Source organism: Montipora foliosa, chromosome 12 (assembly GCF_036669935.1).
Source record: "Montipora foliosa isolate CH-2021 chromosome 12, ASM3666993v2, whole genome shotgun sequence".
Lineage (NCBI taxonomy): Eukaryota > Metazoa > Cnidaria > Anthozoa > Scleractinia > Acroporidae > Montipora > Montipora foliosa.
The window spans coordinates 34,298,326-34,313,325 of record NC_090880.1 but is presented as its reverse complement, the minus strand read 5'-3'; the positions used below and the strand labels follow the sequence as shown (position 1 = coordinate 34,313,325).

At 39.8% G+C, this 15,000-nt stretch overlaps 1 protein-coding gene and 1 pseudogene across 1 annotated transcript in view; both read left to right on the top strand.

Annotated features, from left to right (window-relative positions):
* LOC137979022 (serine palmitoyltransferase 2-like) overlaps nucleotides 1-7,153 on the top strand; it is a 14,945-nt gene extending 7,792 nt beyond the window's left edge. The window contains exons 8-11 of the mRNA XM_068826172.1: nucleotides 555-591; nucleotides 960-1,058; nucleotides 2,164-2,293; nucleotides 4,048-7,153. Coding sequence (XP_068682273.1) covers nucleotides 555-591; nucleotides 960-1,058; nucleotides 2,164-2,293; nucleotides 4,048-4,119 — 338 coding nt within the window. The 3' untranslated portion in view covers nucleotides 4,120-7,153. The remainder of the gene's footprint in view (nucleotides 1-554; nucleotides 592-959; nucleotides 1,059-2,163; nucleotides 2,294-4,047) is intronic.
* Nucleotides 7,154-8,964: 1,811 nt separating this feature from the next.
* Nucleotides 8,965-15,000, top strand: part of LOC137978762 (serine palmitoyltransferase 2-like) — a 14,640-nt pseudogene continuing 8,604 nt past the window's right edge.

Genomic DNA, 15,000 nt, shown 5'->3' with positions numbered 1-15,000 from the left:
CATTTGCTTGTACATTTTGTTTTCTAAATGTCAATCATGTGATGGTACTCAAGAGAGCATTTCCTTTCAACATTGGGACATACACTGTATTCATGCTTTTACACACCCTTTTATGAACAAGATAAAGGACCAAATCTATGCAATACCGTCACATGATTTATATACACTGTAGAGAAACAAAACATGCACCTGAAGATGGTTGTTCTGATTCTCAGGGGTTTAGAGCAAGTTCCCATCACTACCATCATATTTATTACCTCACTTTGTTTGATCCTTTGGAGAGTTTTTAATTATCACCTTATCAAAGCTGCCCTTCTTAAGAAGATAAGATGTAAAAATTATAATATTATTGTATTATTACAATTGTGCATTGATAATAATTCTTGTTTGTGCTTGACACATTAATGGAAATGCCAAATAGGTTACGGTTACAGGATTTTACAGCACATAAACACACATGTGAGACTGGGCAGTAGTTTAACAATCAACATTTTTTACTAACAATAATAATAACAACACACCTTATTTAAAGAGGGTAGCAACTTTCCTTGCAGGAAACGAAAGACTTAAAGCATTGGCTGAAAATTCAAAGTAAGTGTTTAACACGTCGTACATTGACTTGCGTCAGTTTGGTATTTCTGATGAAGCGATTTTGCACCTCTATCACCTCTATGTGAGCTTGGCAAGAAAAAATACTGGAGACACTTTGAGTTATCCACAGCCCATAAAGCCTTTTTGAGACAAGATACAAAATTACTTCATTCAGGATTTCATCATCCAAAAACATTTTCGAAAGATACTAGAAGTGATCATCACACTTAACCGGACAATTTGAGAAATTGTCTTAAAGAGACCTAAAAAATTCGGGAAGCTTTAACGGGATTGAAACCCATGACCTCTGCAATGCAGGTGCATGAGCTCTCTGTTCTTTCAAAAACATTGTTTTTTGTTTGTTTCAGGTATTTCAGACAAAGACTCAAACGAATGGGATTCATTGTGTATGGTCACGATGCCTCGCCTGTTGTACCCCTTCTTCTCTTTATGCCTGCTAAAATCGCGTAAGTTTAAATACGTTTAGAACCTAATGATACGAGCTCTACTGGGCTTTCAGCATATGAGGTGTTCTTACTAAGAGGATTTGAGGGGACTTGACATCAGCATGGAAAGGTGTCTCACGCAGAGACTACTGTACGAGTCCATATTAATTTCAGTCCCACCCTTTCAAACAAACAAAACCATATTCTTTGTATGAGAGACTCTTTTCAACAGTGAGTTGGAAAAGATCCTACTGGGAGCAATAGTTTAAGACTTACTGTCACTTGCATCCATTTCAAAATACCTTGTTTTGCCGGTTAGGGTTTGGGTTAGCGCACCAGTGGCTCAGTTGGTCGATCATCTGGCTGCCATGTGGGAGGTCGTGAGTTCGACTCCGGCCGGACCAACACTCAGGGTCTTTTAATAACTGAGGAGAAAGTGCTGCCTTTGTAGTTACATCCGCAAATGGTTAGACTTTGAAGTCTTCTCGGATAAGGACTATAAACCGTAGGACCCGTCTCACAACCCTTCAATTTTCATAACCCTGGCCTGTGGGAAGTTAAAGAACCCACACACAATTCGAAAAGAGTTGGGCACGGAGTTGCCGGTGTTGTGGTCTAGCCTTTCCTTCAGTCGGCTTTGCGTAATCTTCTGAATTAAGTACTGATCGATAGTAGTCAAATTGAAGGTGTTACGGTTAGGGTTAGGGAAGTTAAAGAACCCACACACAATTCGAAAAGAGTTGGGCACGGAGTTGCCGGTGTTGTGGTCTAGCCTTTCCTTCAGTCGGCTTTGCGTAATCTTCTGAATTAAGTACTGATCGATAGTAGTCAAATTGAAGGTGTCCAAGTGCTGAAACTGGTAAACCTTAGCCTGTCTTTATTGCTGTCGTAATTTCACGGTAGTGGTCTTGTCATTCATCATCAGTTAATTTCGTTCATGCCACCTTTTGAGATTTTGGTCACCGGTCGGAATTTACTTATTTGTAAGATTAGGGTCGTTTTGTCTTCGTGTCAAATTCCTGATTGTTGGTCCAGATGGAGTTTGAGCCCAGAAAGTCATTCACAATGTCCATCCAACTGAGCCAACCAGTCAGTCGTGTAATCATGTTTTTTTTTTAATTAATAGTGCATTTGGTCGTGAAATGCTTAAGCGGAACATAGCTGTTGTGGTTGCTGGATTTCCTGCCACTCCTTTAATTGAGTCCCGCACCAGATTTTGTTTGTCAGCTGCACACACTCGTGAAATGCTTGATAAGGTGAGTGAGTTAAAGAAAAAGAGAGACAGTTGTTCAGAATAGGGCAGCCTGCTTAAGGGCCCACAGACGGATTTTTCGAGCGTTGCTAAGGAAGTGAAATGTTACTTCCCGTAACTGACGTCATCATATCGTGAGCTGACAAGAAAACCCACTCACAAGCAAAAGTCACCCCACAAACTGTTGTTTCCATCGAACGTTTTTCCTCGCCCTTCCTCGCGCTCGTTCTCAGATCAACTGCGCATGCGTAAACGAACTGACTTCCGGTTTGAGAAAAAAGCTAAATTTCCGGCGGTTTTAAATTGAATTAATTTTTTTTACGTGTATTTCATCCCCAAATACAGAATATAGCTAAGTATGATTTTTTAAAATCATCTTTTTTGAGAAAGTTATGGGTATTTCAGTATCGTTTGTGTCTTTAAAAATAACATTTTTCAAAATAAAAAGAAAACCATGCTTGGCTGGATGCAAAAACGAATACAAATTATCAAACCATCGATTAAATACCCAAATTGCGTAGCACGGAGACAAATTTAGAGTTTTCTTTTATTGGTCACGTGACCATGGGCGTGGTGTGATGACATCATATTTTGGGTCATTGGCTTACAAAAGTTGGAAACTGACCAAAATAACGCCAAATTCTCTCAAATTACTTAATCATTACATCCTTAGCAACGCACGCCAAAAAATACGTCAGTGGGCCCTTAAGCACCAATTATAATTATGTACCAGTTGATTTTTGTTTTCATTTACGTACGCAGAGCAGGGTGGGGTCATATAAGAATTTCTTTTTGTTCCAGATTTTTTTTTTTGGCAAAATGTTGTATTGTTATTGGTAGATGGTGAAACTTTCGTAAGAAAGATGGAAAGCAGCGGGCGAAAGGACAACTAAAAAATACAAGTCCTAGGCATCAATTTAGGCAGTGGCATTGCCAAGCCAACAGGCCAGCGGGACATTTTGTCCAATGAAGAATCTAGACAAACGACCTTCAATTCCTGCCTGGAAAGCAAATTTTTGTGTTGTCCTTTCACCCGGTTGCCTAGCAACCAGGGTCGGTTGCTCGAAGTCTGGTCAACGTTAACCGGTTGGTAAAGAGGCATCAAAATCTATAGGTTTTATCAGTAATTAACGCTGGTTAGCCCGAACCATGCTTCGAGCGGCAACCTGGGCCAGCTTATTATGGTGGGATCTTAATGTTACCATGCTTATTGTAGCGTGACATTCCAAGGATCGATCTGCTTGTCCAATGCGAGCAAGAAATCAGAAGATTGATCCTAAACGAAACAGCCTGCAAGCTAACGTATTAACATTTATTTACCAAGTTGAACCACGATCTGGTATCAGGGGTGGCGCAGTGGTGAGAGCACTCCCCTCCCACAAATGTGGCCCGGGTCCGATTCCCGGTCCCGGCGTCATATGTGGGTTGAGTTTGCTGTTGGTCTCTCCTTGCTCCGGGAGGTTTTTCTGGGGGTACCCCGGTTTTTCCCTCTCCACATAAACCAACACTGCCAAATTCCAATTCGATCCGGAATGCACGGACACACTGAACGAGCTCCTGACCGCTCTTAAGGTGTTCTCTAAAGCTGTTGCCCCTCCTGCTATCTCTTTCTGGTTCCAAGTTACCTTCACTGGTCATAAATTGTATCACCATGCAGTCACGGAGGTTGTTATCATTTAGTAAGGAAGGAAAATTCAAATTTCTGTAGAATATAAATTTGCAAAATTTTATTAAGGCTCTTTGTTACTTCAATTTTAGGCACTTGATGCCATCGATGAGGTCGGGGACATTCTGCTGCTGAAATACTCGAAAGAACACCAAAGAAACTAAACCTCAGCAGTTAGATATGAACGAGCAAATGTTCGCAGAAATTTCTCGCTGGTTTATATAATTGTTTTTGAAGCAACCAGTAATTAATTCAGGTTTGCAGCAGGCATAGGGCGGTATAAAAACGTGCGAAAACGCTTCTGAGCCAATCGCAGATGGTTGTCTTTTACCTCTGATTGGTTTAGATTGTAGTGGCAGATTTTTAAGCCAATCACTTATCGCGAAAATGTGAAAACAAAGCAATTCAGAAATTAGTTTAGCCACCAAATTGAAAACCGCGTCATCTGACTTTGAACATAGCGGTAATTAGAAAACAAAACTTGAAAACATTTTATCGACACCAGCATAGCGTATCACAGGTTAGGAAGTTATTGTATTTATCCTAAAATGTTATTTTTAGAGTGTTTTGCACAGCTCTCAGGTTCTTTATGCAGGGTGTCAAGCTCGATTTTACCTATTACAATGTATTTCCTATTATTTAAGGTGATTCCCTAGTATTGCACTGCGCATCCGTAAGCCCCGTTCGTATTCAGGCATGGCTAAGAGGCTTTATGGTCAAATTTCATGGCTCTTTGTCTTACAAGTCTCAACGGATATTCTAAACAAAAAAATGTTTAAATTAAACCATAAAGACTCGTACCCATGTGTGAATATTGATATATCGAACGTGGCCAAAAACATTTCAAAATGGCGACCTTTCGCGAGGGAAAGCTCTCTATAAAGAAGAATGGCCGTTTTCATAGCACAGCAGTAAAGAGCAAAACAAGAAACTTTTTCAACTCTCACAAAACAAAAAGTCGAGTGATAGCCTTGATGATGCTAAAGAACATTTAAGTCCGACTGTGAAAGTGAAACCGCGCTATCGGGGAGACGTGTTGTCGAGGGGTCGAGCTTGATTTGCTTTCTGTTTTCTCCTAAACGAGGTTGGTGACCTATCTTTTTTTTGGCATAATTTTATTCTCTTACTGATCTTCTTTGCGCTGTAAAAAAATTACAACAAATTTACGTCAGAAAAAAAAGTTACAGGAAAGATAGTATTCGTAGCCATCACTCGTGGACACAAAATTGTCTCCTCGAGATCACGCACCCGAAGAACATTTGTAGTCAGTGCCTTTTCAAGACTTGTGCCTGTGCCATAAAACAAACATTAAATTATTCCTTTTGAGCAACACAATTCACCTGTTTTGTTATTTCAAGAATTACGTCAAAGCTGTGCTTCCTGTTCCTGCAAAACGTAGCCTGAACCGATGGAATAAACTTGTCCTTGATAGATGAAGGCGCAATGCTTAAATGAGTAACTTGAGCAAGTTATGTCTCTCAAACGAGCTTGGTGACCTACTTTTTTGATTGCACATTTCGAGTCACCATAATATAGGGAACAATCGAGAAACGTTTTAAAAAAATCTTACGACAACTTCTATTACTAAGGAATCACCTTAACGTTCTTCTTTTTGTCTCCTATTTTTTCCTTGGTTGGTACAGAATCCAGTATTTAATGATAGTAAAATAATTTTGATGCCAATGTACTGTTTGAACCATTAATTGTCTCACGGTTGCAGAGTTGTCATTTCTTGCCCGGCTTTCCTCGCTCGCTGACATTTTCTCTCAGAAGATAATTTTTGTTAAAAATGTGGGGACTGGAGCAGTTTACCATGGATGCTTACAGTCTCTGTGCGGGGTCGAAGGTCTTGTTTTAGGTAGAGGTGTTACTGGATATCCTATTTTATTCCTTTTTAAAAAACAACGTCCGATTTTTCGCCTTATTATTCGAAACATTTCTTATTTTATTTATGTTATTTTGGTAAGTAAAATTCCTATTTTGCTATTTATTTCGCCCTTTTTCTTTGCTTGACACCCTGTTTGTTCCACTATGGCACCGTGACCTCACGGGAGATTGATTTCGACCTTGCAACTCATTCGTTTACGGTTTTTCTCCCGGCAAGAGTAAAGAAATGTGCAAAAATAGATTAATAGCCCTTATGCGCGATGACGTCTGACTAGCTCCACCAAGCCTCGAATTTGAAAATCGAACTTGTGAATTTTAGCTTGAACTGAATCCCAAAGGAGCGAACTTGCAAAGAAATGCACGAACGAACAGTATCCTTGGTTTTCATCCACGTGATGAGACGGCCATGTTGGTGTACAAAACAATAGAAAATGGTTCCACAAGTTATTGCATATTATATAATCAAATCAATGCGCGCGCTCTGATTGGTCAATCAGCTATGTTTTATTGTGCCATGGAAAAATCGCGCGTCTTCTGAATTATTATATAAAAGCAATAGACCACAGGTTTCTATGGTTTATAGGCATGACAAACCACGCGGGATGTTGGTAGAACACTCGAAGAAAGGCGAGTGATTTACGAATTCTTCTCGTGTTCTATGAACATCCCGCGTGTTTTATCAGCCTATAGACCATAGAAACTTGTGGTCTATTGCGTAAATAAAAGAGTCAAATTCTCAAAAGACATTTTAAAGCATTGTTCTGTACACCAACATGTCCGCCGTGACGTCAGAGGAAAACCCTCAATTGCATGTCCAGATAATCTGAATAATTGTGTGCAAATGAGGCTTGAAGGTGAATTTTTGAGCATATGACGTCATCACGCTTAAGGCCTATTAAGAAGACACTGTTTTGGTTTATATATTATCTCACGGGTGTGTTACGTAACATATTATGATCATTGAGGAGTTTTTCTTTCACTTCTTGTTATTTCTTATGAGGAATGTGTGAACGTGACCACAAAGTTATTTCTTCTAAAGAAAGCTGCACATTTAGTAAACATTATTTTTATTGTATTTACTTCTTGAGGGGATATTTGTCGAATATATACTCGGTAATACGAAGTTTGTGTATTTTGAACTTCTACCTGTCGTCATTGGTTTTACTATTTATCATAATAATGTTGTGTATAAAATTATGGAATTAAGTGATAACTTTGTAATAATAAAAGTTCGATTGCATGTTACCTGGAAGAAAGGTAAGATACAAGAGATGAATGTATAATAGTAGTAAAAATAACACCAAAAACGTATTTGGCTCGTTGTTTTCTTTATTATCATAGTTTCGGGGGTGTTTTCTGAGTTAACCCTTTCTGGCTATTTCATTGAAATGCAAAAATTGTCAAAGAGAAAGGAATTCTGTTTTTCTCGAGCTTAAGTTCTTGACGAGAACAGTTCAGCATGTTATCAACTGGGCTCGTTTTGAGGCTTTCTTTGTCCGTAAGATGAGGAGAACACATAAATGGCGAACAAACCCCTGTGTTTTAGTGTTTAAATGGCGAAGGGGGCCGCCCCGGGAGGCCTCCCAATCACTTCGCTGTCATTGGAGGACAATATCATCATAGGCCATGGAAACGAAGCCAGTTTCGCTATTATGTGCTGAACGTAGTTCAGCGTATGGTTCATTTCATATATCATTTCGTTCGTTGATTCATTCTTCACGGGAAAATTAGAACCCACTAACCCACCGTCGCACCGGTATCGCGAGGTCACGGGTTCAAACGCCGTTGAAGTCCTGAAATTTTAAGGCTTCTCTACGCAAGTGCTAAAACTGCGTCCATAACTGCGAGGATCATAGCCTTACTTAATTATTGATTTATTATTATTATTAGTGATTCCCGTTTTTCTTGGGACCATTGTAAGTTCCAAGAGCTGAAAATAACAACAATGCTTATGCAAATTTTGGAGGAACAATCAAAGAGTATTATGGTATTTTTTATACTGGCTAATTCTAGATCGATTGTAGGGGTAGTGTTCTGTAAAAAGGAGTCTTCCGTAGTACTGGGAATAAATATTATGGAGTTTAAGGTGGCTCAAACCAGTTTCAACACTTGAAATAAACGTTCTTATTAGAAGGATTGTCATTACAACACTTCATCATTTAACGGCAATGTTATGGTACCATATCAAACACCAATTATTGCTGAACAAGATGCAGCCATTTTTGTGACGTAACAAGTTACCGTGGTAACAGGAAAGCCTTGCAAAAACACCCCATATTTTGGCTTTAGCTGCTCATATCTCGAAAACGAACTAGGGGACACTATTTTTTTATTTCCGAAATGTAATCAGCATGCCAGAATGAGACTTTCTGAAAAGTTTTTAAAAAATTTGGATTCAGAGCCACCTTAAATAATTGAAGTTTGTAATTGCTGAAATTTCGATTAAAAATTATTAGGACTATTTCATAAACATCACAATTGATCGATAGATAAAGATGACTAGTGGCCTTTATATAAAGATTGTTTCACTTGAGAATAAGCGATAATTGCATTGTTTGTACATTCAGCCCCGCACTCCCCTGGGACTGAAATCAAGGCCACCACCGGGCTTTTCAGAATGATCATAGATTACAAGGTTCATACACCTGACGTTTTATCGATGTTTTGATAGGCTGTTAGTCTCATGAATCGTTAAACTAAAAAAAAACTAAGAAAAAAGAAATTCTGCAAATAAAACTCTCTGCTTTGAGTTAATTTTTAATTAAAACATACTATTTTAGGTTGAGCATAATTTGAGCAGAAAGTCTTTAATAACAATCTGCGAAATGCCAAAGAAGACTTCACAGGCTGTCAAATGAATTACACTTTTATCTGAAAAGCCTTAGGTTTTTCCTCACTCTTCGAAAAAAATTTCTTCTGATTTGGCCAGCTGTTAACTGGCGTCTGTTTCTTGCATCTGAACCAACAAATAACACCTGAAAAAGCACTAAACACTGATACAAGAAAATTGTGCATTTATCTTCGTGCAAAAGAGTATAATATTCTTTCTCGACAATGCCTTTCCCCGACTGATAGCGCAAATCAGTTACGAAATGAATAAAACCACGTTGGTTCCTAATTTGGACTTGATTAATAATACACGTGGAAAAATGACTCCATTTTTATTGGCTAAGAGAAATGCAGTTTTCGTGGTAACAAACCAAGCATTCTGATTGGTCAATGCATGAAAGAGGTCAAATGTGAGCCCTGGATGGCGTTGCTTTCTGCATATCTTGATGCATTCGCCCATTTACTCCAAATATTGCTCTCTAAATCATGCGGTTATCTATACAAATATAATAAAGTTTCGTGTAGTTACTTTTCTTGGCAATTCTTATTAGCTTGGCTTTAATATTTGCGTTTTTTTTAAATTGCGATATTTAGCTCCGCGAGTCGAATATCAACAAGATATCATAGTGTCAAAAGTGCAAACAACCTTTAAATTCTTCTTTATAGTCCTAGAACACATTTTCTCACATACAAGCTTAATCATGAAATATCCCAAAGAAGCGATGAAACGTTTGATATTATTACGACAAGAAGCAAAAATCAATCGGTGCGACAATGCTGAAATAGCCGTGGTTGCGCAATTATTAAATTTGAATTGTGCAATGAAAGTTGCGCAAGAAACAGTAAAAACAAAGAAGGGCGACACATATCTTGTTCAAATATCTTGTAAACTCTCGAACGAGTCGATCTCTGCACTAAAATCGCTAAGTTTATTCATGTCGCTTAACTGAATGCCGGATTTGCATTCAAGCTACTGTCTGAAGCCATCACGCGATCTTACCGATAAAAATGGTGGAGGGCGGAAATGTCGTCTTTCAGCAAGAAATGGTTTTCATCCTGGATCCAACGGATTACAAAATCGCACCAAGAAGAGTGAAAATCGTGTGGCTGAGTTGGATAATGAATATGAGGGGATTCCACTCATTGCAGCCGTGACGACCTATTTCTCTTACTTTTTTCTGCTGATCTTCGGTTATTTGCGTGACTTCATGCGTAAATATGGCTTAGAAAAACCAAAAGGAGCAAAGGAAAACGGAAATAAGGTAAGATAACGACTTTTCCGACAACCAGGAAGCGAATGATATCAGTTACTAACCGCCGATGGTTCTGGTTCGACTGGAACGTTTATTATTCGGCGCTCGATTAAAATCTGCCGATATTTTGCGTTGTTTAAAACTTAATTTAAGAGGGAAACAGAACTTTGCCAAAAATTTATCTGTCCGGCAAAGGGATCTCAATCTTGAACCCCGACAAACACGTCAGACAAGGGCTGGAAAGAATGACTTGTGAGGCCCGACTTGGTTCAGCCTACTGAAGCGACATTAAATATGCAATATCGTCACACAAGATGAAACTGCCTCCTGAGGGACAATCAATCAATAAACTTTATTTGTGTCAAAAACTTCGAATCAGCCCGGAGGTTCACTAATCGGGGACACTCCCAATAAAATTACTAATAGATTAAGTTACTAATAAATTGAGATGAGTTAAAATTAGCTATCACTTATATACATATATAGAATTCTTTTTATATTTTAAAATACGGATTAAAATATAATAATTTCTACCTATACAACTGTATATAAACTTATAATATGTCTAAAATTCCAAACACACTTCGGACAATTCCCTGTACAGACGTAATTTGAAAGTTAAGGTTCGCGGGGTCTTTTCTGCCGATGTTTTTGACAAATGATGTTAATGTTGGCATTTGTCTGTTTGCTATGTCCAAGTTTTGACCACAAATATGGTCCGAGATATCTTAGGGAATGTTTGCCATAGTGGACAGAATAGTGCAGCTCTTTGTCGGTAGTGACGCCCAGTAATTTATGTTCTTAGGTGGTGTTGATAGTGTGGCCATTAATGTCGACAGATGTTAGGGATGGCCCGCCATGTTTCTTACCGATTATCATGGCTTGGTATTTGCTTGCGTTTCCCACCAAGTTATTTTCGTGGTACCATGATGACATTTGATCCCCTTCGCTCGTAATTGTGTTCATTAGGTCCTTGACGTTACTGTGCGCGTAGTGAAGCTGGTGGTCGTCGGTGTACATTGATAGACTTGACACAGGACTCAGCCTTTCGTTTAGCCAGCAGCAAGGTGGGATGCATCGTATCGAAGGCCTTGCTCATATCAGTTGATTTACCAAGGTCAATTGCATGTTTCCAGTCTTTGACCAAACGAACCACTGTGGTCTCACAGCTGTGATGGCCTCCTGCACCTGTACATTTTACGGTACGCTGACATAAAGGGGTCAAAAATCGTTTCAAAATATTTTGACATCTGTTTACTTAGAAGCTACTTAAATATTTTGTCAACCACTGTCAATACAGTTATGCATCTATATCTATGGTTGGTTTTCTCCAGGGGGTCCCCTTTGTTGAAACTGGGATCCAGTCTCCCTATTTCCAGATATATGGCCATGTCTTCTCCGTGATACGTTGATTAAAAATAGTTGTAAGTGGGTCTGCAAGTTCTTCTGCCGCTATTTTCAAATCGTGTGACGGTATCATGTCAAAACCAATGGCTTTGTTGGTATTTAAATTCTTGAGACTTAGAAAAGTTTCCTCTTTCGTGATCTTCCTGAAGATAAAGGAGTTAGAGTTCCATCTACTACGTATGGTGAGAACGCTTGGGTGTCTATCGCATTCTTCTGGTGTGAGGTTCATTGCAGTGCAGTCACGGTTATCAAAGTTGCTTTCACCTACAGTGACTGTGGCAAAATAGTGGGCAAATGGCTCGACTACTTCATCTTCTTATCCACGACGCAGCAGGCATGCCAATAACTGGCAAGGTAATCAGGGAATATGTGCAGTAACTACGCCTCTATGCATACAACCTAATCTTTATTCACGTGTCTAAGGGACACATTCAGGCCATATCACAACACCCGGAACTAAGCCGGTGCCCTGCTCTTACAGAATAGTGTGTGAGATCTTTAACGTTTCACAGGGTTTATGAAGTGGGGTTTTGAGACGGGGCCTAGGTCCAACTAACCATTTGCAGATGTAATTACAAAGCCAGCACTTTCTCCTCAGTTATTTTAAGACCCTACGGTGAGTGTTGGTCCGGCCGTCACAACCTCCCGCACGGTGCCAGGTCCGATGCTCAACCAACAGAGCCAACCGGTCAGTGGTTACTGAACGAATAGGCCGCGTGAATGAAACATTGTCACAACCAATCAACCATCGAATTTTGTTACTTCTTCTTCAAGGTTATTTCGAGGGGAAATAAGGCTTGCTATAAGTGGTGACCTCGTAGCCTCGATTCAAGATTAATACCGACGAGCGCAAGTTGTTTGACTTTACAATGTCACTGGTCAATTTGTTTCCCGCGATTCAGTAAAGGAGTTCAATTCATATTTGTACAACTCTAATTTATAACAACAATTCCTTGGAAACTTTGATCTTTTCAGGTTTCTAGCTGTCGCTTACTGCGACGATTTTTCTACCGTCAAATCCATTTTTTTACGTAGGAATTTGTGCCGCTGTACTCCGACTTTGAAAGTTTTTACACAAGGAATATGTATACACGCGTGAGAGATTGTTTCAACAGACCGATATGCAGCGTACCAGGGGCGGAAATTGAACTATTGGACAGGGAGTCATGTGACTACAACTGGACATTTAGGTACGTCGTTACAAGGAAACTCTATTATGTTTGAACAAAATGTTTTTAATGAGCTACTGAGCTCTTTTGTCTTTGTTTTCTGGAATTATCCAGAACTAATGTTAGCATAGATGGCGGAAAGGTCACATAAGTATTGACCCGTATCACCAATAATTCACGAGGCATTCTGTCAATCAAATAGCGATGTCTCCGTCAGGTGATATGTGTGGAAACGAGGGAGAGGGTTCCAATGTTGGGGAAGGGGCGGGGGTAGCTTTCACGGCCAACGTTTTAATAATATGACTTTTCACAGCTAACGGTCATCTTTTTTCCCGTCTCGGTTAACTGATGGAAAAACAAAGAAACATCCCTTGTATTTGTTAGTGGTAGGGTCTCAGTAGACATATTGAATAGTTTAACTCATTGGTTATCTGAATGCGACTCACGATTTTGAGTTGTGCACACGTCAAACCTTGCCCAGGCCTTGACTTGTCTTCCAAACCTTGGCATTGCGCGCTTAGAAATTCCAGGTCCCCTCTATCTCTAAACATGACCACTTGATATGTAGGCTATTTTTCTTACATGTTGAGGTAGAGGTCCATATTTTACAAGGGTAACATGTGGCGGTGAACTGAAAAACTAGTGGCCGTCGATGCGCACCTTGTATCCCCCTTCCTACGTGAATGCTCCGTTTTACGGGTATTCAAAGCTACAGCTACACGGATCAGAGGAAAGTCGAAACAGACGTTGATGGAATGAGACGGGGATCGAACTGGCCGCCTCCAGCTCAGAAGGCCGCGCACCAAACGACTGCGCCTGACTCTATGCACTAAGCGATTTAGATTTTCTCCCTGACTTTTTCTTTTTTCGTTCGTGTTACAAAACCCCAATTGATTATTTCGTATCATTTTTCTTTCGTTGTAGACACCCTGGTACAAAAACCAAAGCATTGAATCTTGCGTCATATAATTATCTTGGTTTCGCTGAGAATTCTGGACCATGTGCAAAAGCGGCTGAACAGGCAGTTCGCAAATATGGTCTGGCGGCGTGTAGCCCAAGTAATGAATATGGTGAGTATCGTGCCAGCTACTATTCTCTTAAAAGTTAAGTCTCTTGCGTCATTGTTTGTTTTTTTAAGAAGCATAACTTTCTCAGCCTTGTCAAGTGTCTTATTTTTCGCATTAAGTAGTTAATTGCGTTCCTTGCAGCCACTGAAGAGTTTATATTTAGATTATTTAGCCTATAGAACTTTGAACTGAATCACAGAACGAAACTTTGGTTTCAATGAATAGTACTCAACAAGGCCAATACCTTGACTTGAATGACCGGCGTAATGCGGTTATCCGATGTAAGGAAAAAGTTTAGAATGCAAGAAGAATGATCTTAGTAATTTTTCTATTCGATGGAGTATCAACGTCACCAGCTCTCCTGTGTGCCATGCTGTGGTCCGGCGCTCCATCAACCGTTTTTTAAAATTCTTCCCCACTAGGCACTCTTAACATCCATGAAGAGCTCGAAGCCTTAGTCGCTCGATTTGTGGGGAAACCTGCTGCCATGGTGTTCGGAATGGGATTCGCCACAAACGCCTGCAACATCCCATCACTGGTGAGCAAAGGGTGTTTGATCATCAGCGACGAACTCAATCACACATCTCTCATCTTAGGAGCGAGGCTCTCAGGGGCCACGATTAGAGTCTTTAAACACAACGGTAAGTTTTGTTTTTAAGCTTTGAACATGTTCTGTTCTCGTTTCCCTGAGGTTGGCGCGAGCTGATTATTTCATTACTGTGTCAATCTTAAATTATTGTAACAAAACGAACTTACCGATGAAGTTTCTATGAAATGGGATGGAATGAACTCTCACCCCCGCCTTGTTAAGGAACAAAATTAGTTGCAAAAAATTAAACTACAGATTATCATTTAAGGACGTTCGCGCCAATTGTTTCTGCGCATCCTTACTGCGCACGCAAATGCACACGCCACGTCATACACGAGCGCGCGCGCTAAGTAATAAAATGAGAAATGGTAGGGCAAAAGGCCATTGCTATAGCTTTGCCTGGATTTAACGGTCTTGGACGTTCGGTGACCCCAATTTTTCTTTCCAGAAACGGATTTTATTTACAATTATCTCCACGTTGTCCAAAAATGAACAAAAAATCAATGTGGGAAGTTAAAAAAATTTCAAGATTTCCGCTCACGGGACATCAAAACCTGCCATCTTGCGGCGGCAAGGCGCGTGAAACTGTGGTCGCTAAATGCGAACTTGATCTTTAAGGAACCTCACCAGTTGACTAAATTCACTTAATAAGTCCACTTAAACAATATTTGGCAGAGCAGATTTCACTTCAAAGATTTAATTGCAATATATTTGGGTTTACAGACACTGGCCTTATTCGCTAACGAAGACCGATTTTGTCACATTTTGGGTGTTTTTCCGGGCATGTTCTCTCCAAAACGAAGTCGGTGACCCCCCATTTTTTTTACATTTCTGACATAACTAA